The 15241-nt window shown below is 29.2% G+C and overlaps 1 protein-coding gene across 1 annotated transcript in view; it reads right to left on the bottom strand.

Annotated features, from left to right (window-relative positions):
- The window catches only part of LOC116430368 (homeobox protein unc-42), a 56394-nt gene that overhangs the window by 3860 nt on the left and 37293 nt on the right, over window positions 1-15241 (bottom strand). The window contains exons 4-5 of the mRNA XM_031984437.2: window positions 10371-10553; window positions 5320-5419 (exon numbers count right to left, since the gene is read on the bottom strand). Coding sequence (XP_031840297.1) covers window positions 5320-5419; window positions 10371-10553 — 283 coding nt within the window. The remainder of the gene's footprint in view (window positions 1-5319; window positions 5420-10370; window positions 10554-15241) is intronic.

Below are 15241 nucleotides of genomic sequence, written 5' to 3'. Positions count from 1 at the left end.
TGTAGTACGTAAATTTTTTGTTGTAATAAAAAAATTGGAATTTAATTTTATAAGATTTTATTTAAGTGCTTACAAAATTTTGAAAAATACCTCACGTACATATATTGATGATAAAGACTGTTGCCTACGATACTCCGACTACCTAAATGTCACAAACCTTGTATAGATGAACTTGTCTGGATGACTATTTTGATCGTAGAATTATGTTTGAAACACGAACACCAAATTGAAATAATCAAAGCTACTTACTTACAATTTCGTTATTGGCTACTGTAGAGACTAAAATTACATTTACTGACCACCTCTCAACAAAATTCGTGAGACCTTTTCAGCTTTTATAAAGTTTGAGTTCAAAATATGCTCAAGACTTTCAATAAATGTCATAGTTGAAAATGTAATTACCTACATAATCTGAAATCTATTAGAAATCCATATAATAAATGAAAGTAGAAGAAATATATTATTTATTAACATATTTGCAATTTATTATACTACGCAGACTGGTACATAAGGCATTATGTACTTAGTGCATTACAGTTTACACTTTGTTATGGTTCAATTTCATTCCTAGTTAATTTATGAAGACTATTCATGTTAAAACCGTTCAATTACTTTCATTTTTCATTTCTTTCTACGGAAAACATTTACCACCTAATTCGAAGGTGAAAACAGATGACGACTTAAAGGCTCTAGATAAATTTTTATCGCTAGCAATAGCTTTCGTTAAGTGAAATAATCGAGAAAAGTACAGAAGAGATATATCGGGTGCCCCATTTTAATCTATAAATTATTTCCAGAACTGTGCGTTATTTAAAAAGTATCTCAAATGTATATTTTCTCTTTTGATTGGTGTTCGACTCAGACAGGTTAACGCCCTTTTGTAGGAAATGAACTGTTCCATCGATGGATGCAACAAAATTACGTGATTATACTTGAACAAACGGTAATGACATTCGTATCTGCTTCACACGACCGCCTAAAGACAAACTATATAAGTGTACAAAATTATTGCCTTCTCGAAACATACAAAATTGCATTTGATACATTTTTCAAATAATGCACACTCTCGGAAGTAATTGCATTTATAGATAAAAATACTACACCTTGTATTTCGTTTTGCAACGTGTATCTTATATGCATATCGCGTGTATGCAGTATGCAATATTATAAGAGCATTTCATTTTACGAAAACGGTGTTTACTGAACTGTGTTGACTAAACATAAGGTAATTATTTAGGAAAGAGACCTTCAACGCTCTTGAAATGTATTGTCAGTATCATGATTCTGAATAACTTCTCCCTTATGTGTCACCATCGGTCGGCTTTAGTTCGTGAGATATATGCATAAATATATTTACTATTTCAATACGTGGAAGTTTATTTGGATGAGTTAGCAAATCTAAATAAGAGTTAAATCAGCACGAATTTAACTTACTGTTAAAGTAGGCATTCTATATCATTCTAAACTGAGTTAGAAATTGGAAACATTGCTTCTATTACGTTAAAAAGCACGTTAGCGCGTAAATACTTTTCAATACGAGAATTTTTGAAAAGAATAGAGTATTTATATGTATGAAGATTATGTGAAGGTCAATTTTGTTTTCATAAATAAAACTCTATATTTTTTTCTCTCGAGTCGATGGAGTTTTTTATTCTTTATAAAACCTATTAACCTATTTATATCATAAAGCCAATATAATAGTTTAGGAGATATGAATATAAATTCATAAATAATGTATAGTATTATACACCATTATATCTATTCTTGTTACAATAATTATGTGATTGCCATTAGCATTTAAAATACTTGACATAATGAAGAATAACTCAAATTTTCCTTTGATAGTCGTAGTAGATGAAGTTACTGATATGAGTAGAATTATGTACCTAAGCTTAAAGTCGCAATAAGTGAGCAATTTTTATCCAACTTTTCATTGCTAACACCTTGTCGAATTACTATTATTTGTTACATATTTTGTTGATACTTACAATAATTTTTATCACAGTTTTGTTGCTATGTTATATGCATACATCGATATATTTCCAGTCTGAACGAAGGATCACTTATTTTATGAGATATACCGAGGAAGGTACTTTTAATTCTTGCACGCGCGTCCGGGTTATATATATATAAATATAAATAAATAATATATATATATGTATATCTGAGCCAGAAAAAAAAAGAAACAACAAACCTTTGCGTCCTAGATTAAAGAATTAATGAGTGTATATATCGTTACAATAGAATGTATTTAATAATGCAAAAATTAAAGAATTTTCCTTCGATGTATTTGTTTTATTCGAATATAAGTATTTAAATGTTCGATGTTCTATGATTTATCCTCTGTTATGAACAGTTCAAAGGAGAACGGAAAGCAATTATTTCGATCTTAATCTTTTTTTATTTTCTGTACAATAGAAATATTTGTGTATACATAAATTATACTTATAATGTTCATATTATGATTTTCTGATTTTCAAAAATAAATTTATTATCAATAGTTTCAATATAATTGTATAACGACGAAGTAAATGCCTATATCAGATTTACTTTTCGCATGCACACATATCAGTTCATCATTATCTGTATGAACCAGTGTCATAGTTGAATTTTAAAAGTTAATATTTATTGGAAGTATGTGTTTGTAAAACAGAAACATTCACACTCAATTCTTATAGTGATTTTTCATTATTATTTACATATTCAACCGCAGCTGATACAATTGCAACTATAAACACAGCTGAATCTCATATATTTCCATTTTGATATTTATATTTTATATTTTATTATACAACATCGCATTGTTCTATCTACTTTTTACAACTAAGTTTTGAACTAATCATCGCTCTGGTCTACAATGGTAAACACCTTTTTCCATGAATCAAATAAAATTAAAATTATTATAAACAAAGACGTCAAATATTAATTACACTCAATAGTATTATCACTGTTGACAAGAATTTGTAGCTATTTGTAAGTGAATATTCGACTTAACACAGAGTTGGTATGCAATGGCGGTTCACCCTTCTAGGTCGGGTACATCTAGACGGAGGAAACGAAATCTCTTTTTTTATCAGAAAGCAATCAAATAATTCGATTTAAAGACTTTCCTAGGAGCCTTCTCGTGGCCGCTAATCGATCGATTTGTTATTGCATTAAGGCGTTAAATCGTTACGAGGACCCGCGATATTGGTAGAAGACCTACGCTCCATCTGAACGTCGACACGAAGAGCTGCTGACAGCCAATTCGCGAATAGTCTTGATTCGATTTAAAAGCGATATTCCATCTTGCGCCGGAAATGATGTAAGACGGCGCTAGAGCGGAAATAGAGAGAACGTCTTGGACTGAACGCACGTTTGCACGGGTATCTGATTCTCATCATTTCCGCACGGGCTTTTTATACAATCAATCAATAACACTGCGTGAACACCTACAATAACCAGAATGGTTTAAGAAGTCGTTGGTACGCTCAGTTTTAAATAAATCACGAAGATATCTTTTTATAAAATATCATATCAGCATTGTGTACAAAAATGTACTAAGTGTATAATTTTATTTTACATGTTTATATTAGATCAGCTGACAATTTCGTTTTAAACTTAAATGTTTTCCTTACGTTTTGAGAGTTTGATGCTTCAGCCTCGATATTGCTCTAAAAATCATTGTTTACTTGGTGAAGCAAACAACATAATGATACGACGATAAATAACGAAATTTAGAACAATTTTTATATGACAATCGCAAGCGAAGAAGGTCTTGAATTGAACCGAAGTCATACTATTAACTGAGAAAATAAATTCACGTCTAGAGTTTTCATGTGGTATTAACTATTTGTTAGTACATGACTAACAAATCGGATATTATGTAGATTCCTTTTATTTTTAATTGTATTTATATAGCCAGTTATGTCCGAGAAATCACTCAATTCACAGGTTAAGAGTCTTGTATTAAATCGTGTAATATGAAATGTCCGATTTTTCTTTCTCATAAATGTTTATACTTCTGTTGTTCTTATTCCTTTGCTTTTCATATAACCTCTTAAATAATTTCATTGTGGATTATCAGAGTTCTTTCTGCAAAAAAGTTTTTCCGTATTGTGCATAATAACTATTCCTTACGCCGTTTTTTTGAAAACATGTAAGTCACGAACATTCGTATAATTTCGGAAATAATGCTGTAAAAACCGCTCAAAATATAGACAAAGCATTTAGGGATAATACTGTGAATGAAAGAACAGTGTACCGTTGATATGCAAAACATGGTTTCGGTGATGTTTCTTTGCAAAATGAGCCGCGTGGCAAACCCGAAACAGTAGTTAATAATGATGTCTGTAGAATTTATTCATTATAAATGTCCAGAATTTTTCAAAAACTGAATATATTCATTAAAAACACCTTGACAGAAGTGTATCCAATCGAATAGAGCACATTTTGCTTGAATAAACGTTTTTTAGAATATCAAATAAGGTTTTCTTTTTTCCGCGAATTCCGATATTCTATATTACCCGACCTAATATGTTAGAAGTTCTAATAATTGGATAACATTGTTCATATGAACTATTATCATTAATAATTCTTTTATTTCTGGTATAAAATTACTTATGAGTTAATGTAATCACATTTTCTGATACCGGAGCTAGACAAATAGTTCTATGACAAAACAATAAAGAGTGTTGTTCCAATATTGCTTAAATACACTTCAAATTAGTGAAAGAAATTTCAAGAAAGACCTTCAACACAAAATTGCCATTTGTTTTTCCCAAATATTTCAAAAACTAAAATGTATTTTATTATTACATACGAGCAGGCTTAGTTTCATTAAAAGAAATATCAAATACATGTATACAATTAATGAAATTTGTATTGAATAAAAGGAAATATTGAACCAAATTCAACTTAGCAGACTTTGTACTAATATTTAAAACGAACACTTACTTTGTGCATCAATTTAATACTGTTATTAAACTGACAAGATCTTGAGGCTTATATATTTAATTGAGGCAGTGATAAATTTTGTAAGTACGTCATACAATCTGTAATATTTAACAAGTTGAAATTTCAATAAGGTGATAATTAACAGTTGAATTGAAGTGAGGAGCAGTAGTACGTTGAACTAAGTACTTAAGTAAGTACATAGATATGCCTAGGCTTAAAATTTGGTTATCTACTTATTTTGTAATATTTTTATAATGTAATCTAACTAAAAACTACTTTATCATAGCCCCGATCTTTTACAAATAATTTTAGTTACGTTTATATCGAATAATATATAAACTAAAGCATCTAGAATTCAATAAATAAAGTAGTTAATAAACTTACCCATTGCATCTTGTCTCATACCAGTAACTGCCGACATGTTCGATGCAGAATGTGACATGGAAAACGGTTGTGTCATACTTGGATAAGACGTTGTACCCATCTGTAGAAACATATTCACATTGTAAACTCAAGATAATGGTTTATTGGAATACGTTTAATTTTATTAAAAATCGAAGTGTTATACGTTTCATGAAAAAACAGTAATGTTGACAAAGAAACAGTATATAAGCATAAGTACTTAGATGTGTAAAAATTAGAGATTTAATATATTCTTCCCTATTTATTTTATACACATTTGTAATAGCAATCACATATTTATATGTCTGATATTTTAATTTTTAAATTGTATGCATTCCATTAGAAAGTTCACAAAGCTCTAGTGATTATGTACATATTTATAAGATTTCAATCTTGCTTTGTTTGAAAAGTTTTTATTTATTTTAACATGCATAGTTTTAGAGTGTACAGTTCCATATACATGAAAAATTGATATGTTCTTGTACCAAATATTAACTTATCATCGTAAATATTTCATTTTATTTAACGTTATTGATCTGGTATTACTTTTTTAACCATCGTTCATCACATTCATTCATAGTATATTTACTTACACTTCTGATTAATTTAACAATTTGATAGATACAGAAAAATTATCGTTCAACATAAAATATTTACAAATCTGTTAAATTTTGAAAGGTGCAAATTTTATGAAAATTTGACTTCTGCATCTTTATGAGCATCAGAAGAAAATATACGTAGTTTAAAATTAATGTATAAATATTGAGCTCTGAACAATAGAATTAAACACGACTTTCACTAGATTAAAAAATTCATGTTACTTTCAAAGAGATCCAATAATAAACGTTTATGATAATTAAGATTTAGGAATTGGAACACCGGCGTTTGAGGATTATTATTGTAATAAGCTGTGTGCCACATTAAGTTTATCAACGAATAGTATCTGACTTTTAGAATAGATGATGCTTCCTCATTTTCTTGATGCATACATATGGCAGTCTTTCGTTTAAAAAAACAAGTGTCTTTATTTTTTTTTAATCGATATTATGTGACAAAATGAATGACCCTTTTAATTATCCTAATGATAAAAATATAATAAAACAATAAAAAGATTATCTGATTATGTAATCCCAAATTTTTATTTTGTTGAACCTCTGCGAAGTCTGCTTGATACTGAGAATTTTAACTTTGAAACATTTTTTTTAAAGTTCTTGATGTGAGGACAAGATGATAATAGTTTGTAAATTAATGTTATTAATACATTCTCCAATAAAGCGTGTTTTATTTGAAAAAGTACAGCTACCACTGCATAATTCCATACTAGATAAATATTCCGACGTTAGTGTTTTGTCAAACACAATGTTAATTATATTTGAAAGTATTGTAGTGACAAGTAATTTTGCTACTACAAATCAGGAACAGTATGTTAATTATATACATAATGTAACATTTTTTATATTATTTAATTGTAAGAATGTTATTTATACACAATATACCTACATAGATGGTCTGAAATTTTCTTGTCCAAAGTCAAGCAGAATGTAGTTACTGGAGACTTTTAAAATAGAATACTTAATTGATTATGACTCACATTTTCAATGGTTGATTACATATAATTCTAATTGTAATAATTACTCTGTGTTATAATTAACAATTACAGAAAATTAATTGTAGTCGGATTAAAAGTTATAATTTAAACGTCCTTGTTAATTTGTAATAAAAAATTACGTAGTGTCCAATTCTGTTGTGATCAAATTGTTTCAATCTGATTTATGAACAACAATTAATATGTCGGAAACTATATAGCTAGTTGCCGCGTAGTATTGAGAAGCTGTTATAGACATCATAGAAAACAACTCTTTACAGGTATTTCACCAGTACAATGTTTCATGTACGTAAAAAGAAATATGGTTTTCATTGTTATACCCAACAGAAAATTAAATACAATATATATTCATAAGAACATAAATGAGAGTAGAATAAAATACGTAAAAATGGTATGAAATAAAAGTAATAAAATACTGTAATATCGTTATTAAGTAAAGATTGTTAGAAACCTAAAGAAAGAACTACTTTTAATGGAGAATATAAGTAGACTACATTTTGTTAATAAATTTTCACTTATATTAATAAATACTAACTACATATTATTCATTAGATAACAAAATAAACGTTGAAAATACAACGTCACTATACTTATGATATTATTTATAAATGTTAAATCCTACAGTATTAAATAAATTTATTATTAGACTGCAAATGTTTATGCATTCTGTTATTTGTAACTTCAAAATTCAAAGATCAACATGAAATAGAAATTAGTTTTGTACACAAAAAGTTTTAATTAGAGGTTTTATTATTCGAAGATACAAGTAAATACTCGAATTACTCGCTATAATTCGAAATCTGAGTATGCAAATATTCAAATATCCGTATTTATGTACAACTGGGAAATGACTTGATGTCCAGTGAACCGCCACAGCGGCAAAAAGTGTATTTCTAGTTTACAGTTTTATAGTTTTGATTGGTTGCATGTAGCCTTATTGACGAATAGTAAATTCTAACACCCGGATCTTACCATCGTATGTTTTATATAGTTTCGTGCCCTACATAGGAAGCCATACATATAACTATACTACTTAATCAGATACGTATTCAAAGGTAATGTTGAACTCCCAAGTAGAAAAAAACAATCGCAAATATTACTTTTTAATTGATAATTTTCTGTACTTGTATAATATTGCTGCAGCCAACATATCAAAAAAGTAAGTATAAATGTATATAATGTAGACTACTACGTAATGTATTCCTTCAAAACATAATTCAGTACTAGGCAATAATGAATGATTATCGACAACTGTTAATTGATCGAACGAGATAAAAAAGCGATAAACATATTTATAAATGCGTAATTGTTTGCCTTTTGTGTCATATATATGAGATTTTAGACTGTACAGACACGATAGATCTTCCATTATTGAAGTCAATAAGGGGACATGTATGTTCGGACAATAAAATGACAGCTTTCGCCTTGAATGTAAATATCATATTGAAATATTGTGAAAAGATATTGTTTTGATAAAAGAAAAAGTTCAGATAATAGAATTCTCTACTACAGTCAATTATAAGTCAGGATGGTACTTGAAATTGGTAAAGCAAATGTGTATTGGGATATTTAGATCTTCAAATTTAAATGAAACGATCATTTAATTATTGAAGTATAACTTTGATAGACGTGTAGGTATTCAAATACGTAAAACCCGGATATCTGTAAATCCAGCAATAATAAAGGCCTTAGTTTTAATATATTCAAAATAATAGAGTAAATGATTACATGAAATTTGATTTTATCATTTGTCCTATTGTTTTGCGTATTTTGTAATATTTAAGGTGAAATTCGCTAGCAACTTCGAATATAAACCGAAAATTCGATCGAAGAGTATTTCAAAACTTTTTCACCGACAAACCGACATACCGGAAGAATTATTGACTTAATTAAAGCAGTAGGCATTCGGTAATCTGTCCGACCCAACTAATCAGTCGAAATGCAATTTAGGTACATCGACCGGTAGCGATGCGCCGGACGGCCAGGTGCACTTCAATTTAATACCTCGGTTGAAATCATTAACGAGAAACGCATCGAATTCATCTGGAGGGGCATGATACGTTAGCTTTTGAATGTGAAAAACTGATTGTTATATAAGGAATTTAATTATACATTGAACAAAAAATGTGAACCTAAAATTAAAAATTTTCATTCTTTCTGTCTACTTCCCATTGAATTTTAATCGAACGTCTCGATCGAATGTTGATCTGCCAAATTTTCATGGATATTATATAACTATACTCAGAATTTTAACAGCCGTAATTCCATTGCGATTTAAAGTAAATGATCCTTTTACCAGATATATTAGAATATACTTGATTTATAATAATTATTATTTACACGTTCATTGTATCTCTCTTTTGTTCATTGCTGACGATTCCTCTCTCTTAATTTACTCAGATTTCAAGTAAAACATTCTGCATTTGAAGATTATAATTTACAATTATAATTTACGCATTATAATTTACGTATTTACAATAAAAATTATTATCGACCTTCTGCTGATATCTTCCTTATTGGCCGATTTACGTAAACTGTCTTCATTTTATTTAATTAGTAGTTGAACCTTTCTCGTCAATGAATGTGTGAGTTTACAGATTCGTAAACTGTTTTGTTATACAGAATGAATGTCAAATATCTATCTATATTTGTTTAAAAATAATTACAATAAGAAAACTAATGAGGAGTAAAAATATTTAGTAACGTAAATAAATAGATAGTACTGTAACGTGAGAGCTGTAATGTCAAATTGCTAATAATTTATTCTAGTTCCATCTGTCTCTGTTATGAGGGAACAAGTAATATTATACGGAAGGCTCAAAATTCACTCGTCAGTCAACGTGTTAATACTCGTTGTACATTTACCTACTAGTATCTAAGTTATTAAAAGTTTAGTTAATGCAGCTGGAAGTAACCTTGCTCATATTTACAAAAGTATCCTATTAAATACAATATTTTCAAATATTTTTTCCACGCCGAACTTTATAATTTCAAAATAATTAAATTTATTTCGATAATTAGAAAGAAATGTGGCGTTTGATTTATGAATTAAAAGATCTCATTGATTAAAAAAAATCTATAAACAGGAAAAATTGATATACGATATTGTATTGATTATGAAACAACGTTAAACTGTTTCTTCTCTTGTTTCATTCGTTGCCATTTATAGAGAAAGTTCTATGTCATAATAACGTGAACACCCTGTAAGCAAACTGTAATAACAGAATATGCTTAAATTGAATATTCACGAGAAATCTGAAATTGATACATTAATTCAATTGTTTCCTACGTCACTTTCATCGCGAATAAAATTGCTTTAATGATGTTGTACGAGAAATTGTTTTTTATATGCCCCGTCGTCTACATATATACGTTTAATATAGCGAGCATACAATGCGTTCACTTTACGACAAAATGAAATACTTACTTGTGGATAGCGGTTTATGCCATTTATGCTATTATGGGGATGTGGATACGGCTGATAACCTCTGGTAGCACCAGGATAGATATTTCTCATCATGGCACCTTGGCAAGCAGGGATTGGAGTCAAGGCTTTTTGAAGCTGTTTCTCTTGTTTTCGATATTTTGCTCTTCTGTTCTGAAACCAAACCTGTTAACAAGAAAAATTTGTAAACGCCTTTGAACACCGAGAATTATTAGTTTTTGATACACATGTACAGCTGTTTAACGCGTTGACCGTCACGGTGGTCACCGATGACCGGAAATTTCAAATTGCTTGAAAATAATCGCAATAAGAAAATTGATGTTGTACAAAAACATTTATTAAAGGCGCCACTAATTGACCTGGTATCAGTAGTTGACCATTTTTTACGAAAACGTAAAGATTTTTAAAAGTAATAATCTTTTGATAAAAGCGCGATAAATATGCTGCAGTATCTGCTGACGCAACTCCGAAACACTTTTACCTGAACTGAATTGTTTATCGTAAAAACTAACAATTTATTTCATTGACGTTCATTGACCTCCAATTTCCAACATGGAATTAACTTTTTTCCATTTGTATCTGTCCTTTTACTTGTAATTTGTCATAATCGTTGCAAATAAACGATATTAAAGTAATCACCTTGAGTGTTGTTAGTTTTACTGTAAGTGGTCAACTGCTAACTAACATATAGTCAGTCACTAGTTTTCTCGTTTTAAAGGATGGTCAATTTCTGACGCAAGTATTGAATTTTCAAAATATCTATAAAATTTGGATAATATAACTATTTCGAAAAAGTTCGCTTTGTTAGATAATGTAAGAAGTTTAAATAGCATTTTCACACTTAGAGTCTCCTTATTTAATAGAGGAACAAGCGTTCACTATTATTCATGTAGAAAATTTTTCTTAACTGGTCAGCTACTGGTGATTTTACCTTAATATGATATTAAATCATTAATACTTATTTCCAATTCCATTTGTGTTCGTTATGATAGAATAAATATGATTATACAAAATGCTAAAAATCTCGTGGCAGTCTATGTGTTAATAGAAAGAAGGCGCCAGAAAGAAACACAGGCCTAATTGATCAAACTGAAAGAAAGCACACCTCTTCTCACATGAATTTTCAACAGTAATTCTTTAAGTGCCATGGTCGAATACATACGCCCGGCGAAAATCATCTATGTGACCTATAAACGCATATGTGTATTTGCCGATATTTTTGATCTCATATATATATATTGCAATGATAATTATAAACACAGGATAATTCCAAATGAGATGGTCTGATCTCATTTAACACTTTCAATGCCTTTAAATATATAAAATGGAAAGAGTATAATGTTAAATCATTTGATTGAATTGCATTATTATTATTGCACGCTTATCTAGCTGAATGTTATCGGATTATGTAGTGTTATTTATAGTCTAGAAATGTTTTCAAACAAACATCGTTTAATTGAGTGAACTATAGTAATTCGATTTGGTTGGGGATCACCGGAGTCCCTATGGCATTCAACGTGTTAAACTGTCAAATGCCTATATTTTCAATTGTTCTTAGTGTTATACTAATTCTCGTTACTTGTTAATTGTGAAATTTTGTTTGAAGAATCTCTTGTTTTACACGCAATAAAATAAAAAGCTGAAGCGTGTACTCGTCAAACGCAGGACGATTGACACCTAGGGTATATTTTAGTGAAAAACCGAAGCAAAACAAAGAAAAATTACATATTTATGTAAAAAATAAGAAATTCATTGTTGAAAGAATTTTTATATGTACCATATATTAGCCAAACGCAGTTAACACATTGCATATTGGTAACGAGAAATCTCGTTTGCATATAAAGACACTTGGCTATGTAACTTTGCTAATTACCACAGTATTGAAAAAAATATTAAATTTCATTAGAACTGATTATCTATTTAAAATATATTACATAACAATATGATATTTGATTTTTTCATTGTATAATGATATAAGTTAATCTCACTGAAAATAATTTGTGCAATTTGTTAACTAATTAAACATTCTTTGCATATGTAATTTACTTTCATAAATATATTTTGTTTTATTAGGTATCAATGATATTTTTGATGTAATAGTTGTTTCGAAAAGAGTGGGCCATCTATCCTCGATGTACCTTATGAGATGTATCTACTCTTTCTTGAAATTAATTCATTTGGCGAAGCTGATGAATTATAATTATACTTGACAAGTTACACCTTGTATCAATGAACTTTAAGCTATCACTAATTCAGGTATTAAACTAACTGAAAAAGTATTTCATCTAGCCCGAGCGTTTCAACTGGCAGTATTCGGTACTCAAAGGGCTAATGTGCTATTCATCAGTATAGTTACATAATAATCAATCAATACTATGAACAAAACACACAGCGAAAGACTCCCTTTGCTCCTGTGCATACTCGAGTGCCAATTTTCCATCAACGCACAGTACACACGTTTGAACCAACAGAGTAGACAGAATTTAAACAGTTGTTACTGTATCTGAATAAAAGATTTATTAGTACACTGCAGGTTTTTGTGCAAAATCGGAATTTTCCAAAATAATTTAAAGAATCATGGGTTCAGTAGAAACTGGCGTCTTATTGTCATAAATACGTAAACTCTGGACGATATTTATCAGTAATGAAATGTAATATATATAACATAAAGTATTTTGATTATTTAAGGACTTTGTTAAAGAATACTTTGTACTTCGAGGAATGTATGTACAATTAAATCTTACGAGTGTTTTTGCTGTGTAAACAAGATATATCTGTATCAAGTGACTTGAATAAACGCAAACCTCCAAAAATAGGAATGGTTTTCACATGACAGGCTTTTTAAATTTTGAGATTTACAATTTAGCGTTTCATGAGCTGTTCACTTGCAAATTGATTATATCCACAAAATAGGAAGTGCACAAATATCGGTGAAGGAAATAGTATGTCTTTGTTATCACAGCATCTGAATCGAATAGTTGGATTAATTATATCATAATAATAAACAATAATACAACACAATTGATAAAACCGGCAAAGAACTCTTTGTTCAAGCTCGCTTTGAGCTCGTGTACCTACGTTGTGTTCTTTAATCGCCTTAATTTCTGAAATATATGTACAATAGTATCATTCCATGATCAAAAAAGTTCCTGTCATTTCATAATGTTAAAACAATTATTAATGAAATTTATTTCAGATATAAACAGATAGGTGTAAATTGAATGCTATGATATTAAAATCTCAAGAAATTCAGAACATGGACTTGATCAATTTATATGATACATCCGTAATTACGTTATCTTCATACCAGTTAAATATATAGTAAATGCAGACTTTATCGATTGTAGAATTTGTATTTAAATGTCTAGACAAATGACCTGACAAAACACATGTAAATAATTTCATTTAGGAAACGCAACTTAATCGTCACATCTCTTATGTTAATATTGTACATAATAAAAAATTCTCCTAATTCAAAAGTTGTACCTATTTCCACAAGGCACTTAATTCTTTAATTATTTGGTACATCCGATATAAAAATTCTGCTAAATCTCTTTTCTTATTTATTATTACGTACAATTGTTAATTAGTTTAAACTTCTACAGTTTATCCATAATGTATGTGTGGAAATCTTCATCTCCTTCGAATGATTAGCTGTGATTGCGAGTACTGTATCATTCATTTAAAATTAACTACTTCGGTTCTCCTTCTTCTGAGTGTTTGTTATTTTTTTGAAACAACGAAACGTAAGAATAATTTCCGTGAATTTTGGTATCAAAATGTATAATTCGTAGTACCCTCCTTGTCAAGCAAGATAATAGCTAAAATACTCATGTTTTCTTAATTTATTAAGTAGTTTTATTCTCAGGCATCTCTTTGTGTCTTGTAAATTGCTTATCTTCTATGTTACTTAATTTAATAACGTATTAATTGATCAACAACTGGTAAAACTTTGTAAACCTTATATTTTCGAATAACATGCGTATATATCTTCATTGTTCTACAATTTATTAAGTTTAGTAAGTAATAAAATTCATGAAACATTAACTTTTTGGACATTTCTGTTTACGGTTCCGAATTTAATAATTTTTGTTCACTTGCTGGAAAACAAAGATTCGAATTATGATTGAGATTATGCATTTCTTTCCTGCAATAGTTAATTACTTTGTCGAAGTAATTTCAGAATCAACGCGTTTAAAAATAGCGGCAGTATTTCATATTCAGTTCTTTTATTATATTAACTTTAACGTTACGTAACATTTTTTTTCATTTCGGGTGAAAATTTAGAAATATGACTGGACTTCAGATATTTGTAGGTACAATTTTTAATTTTTAAATATAAATTTCCAATATTGAATGCCAAACAGAGACTTATTACCTTTACAAAAATTTTTCATTTGCTCAAAGTAATCTAAAGTTTCAAAAATACTACAGTCCCCGATGAAAAAATTAGGGCCAGCATACTCTTTGTGACGCATTTTTTCGCAGTAATCATAATATTAGAAGTCCAAAAGGTAATTTCATAATAATTTCTTTATTGTAATGGTATCCCTTTATACTCTAGAAGTGTTTCACTGGAAATACAAAAATTTTCTAATAAGATACTTTCCAAAACTAAACTGAGGAGAAATCGCACACACATTGAAGAGTGAAACCATTTTATTTCAATATTTCACATATTGATGCATTATGCAAAGTTTAATACTAAATATCAAACTTTACAATTTTGCTGTGTCAAATCAGTTGGCAACTGAGAGGCGCCTTTGGGGTGCAAAGGGTTAAGACCAAGGGTTAAGCAAAGAAATGAAGCCTAAGTTATAAAAAATTAGTATGAGAAAACGACCGGGCAAGAA

Source organism: Nomia melanderi, chromosome 1, assembly GCF_051020985.1.
Source record: "Nomia melanderi isolate GNS246 chromosome 1, iyNomMela1, whole genome shotgun sequence".
NCBI lineage: Eukaryota > Metazoa > Arthropoda > Insecta > Hymenoptera > Halictidae > Nomia > Nomia melanderi.
Note: the sequence above shows the minus strand (reverse complement) of the source record. Positions and strands in the feature narration are given on the sequence as shown.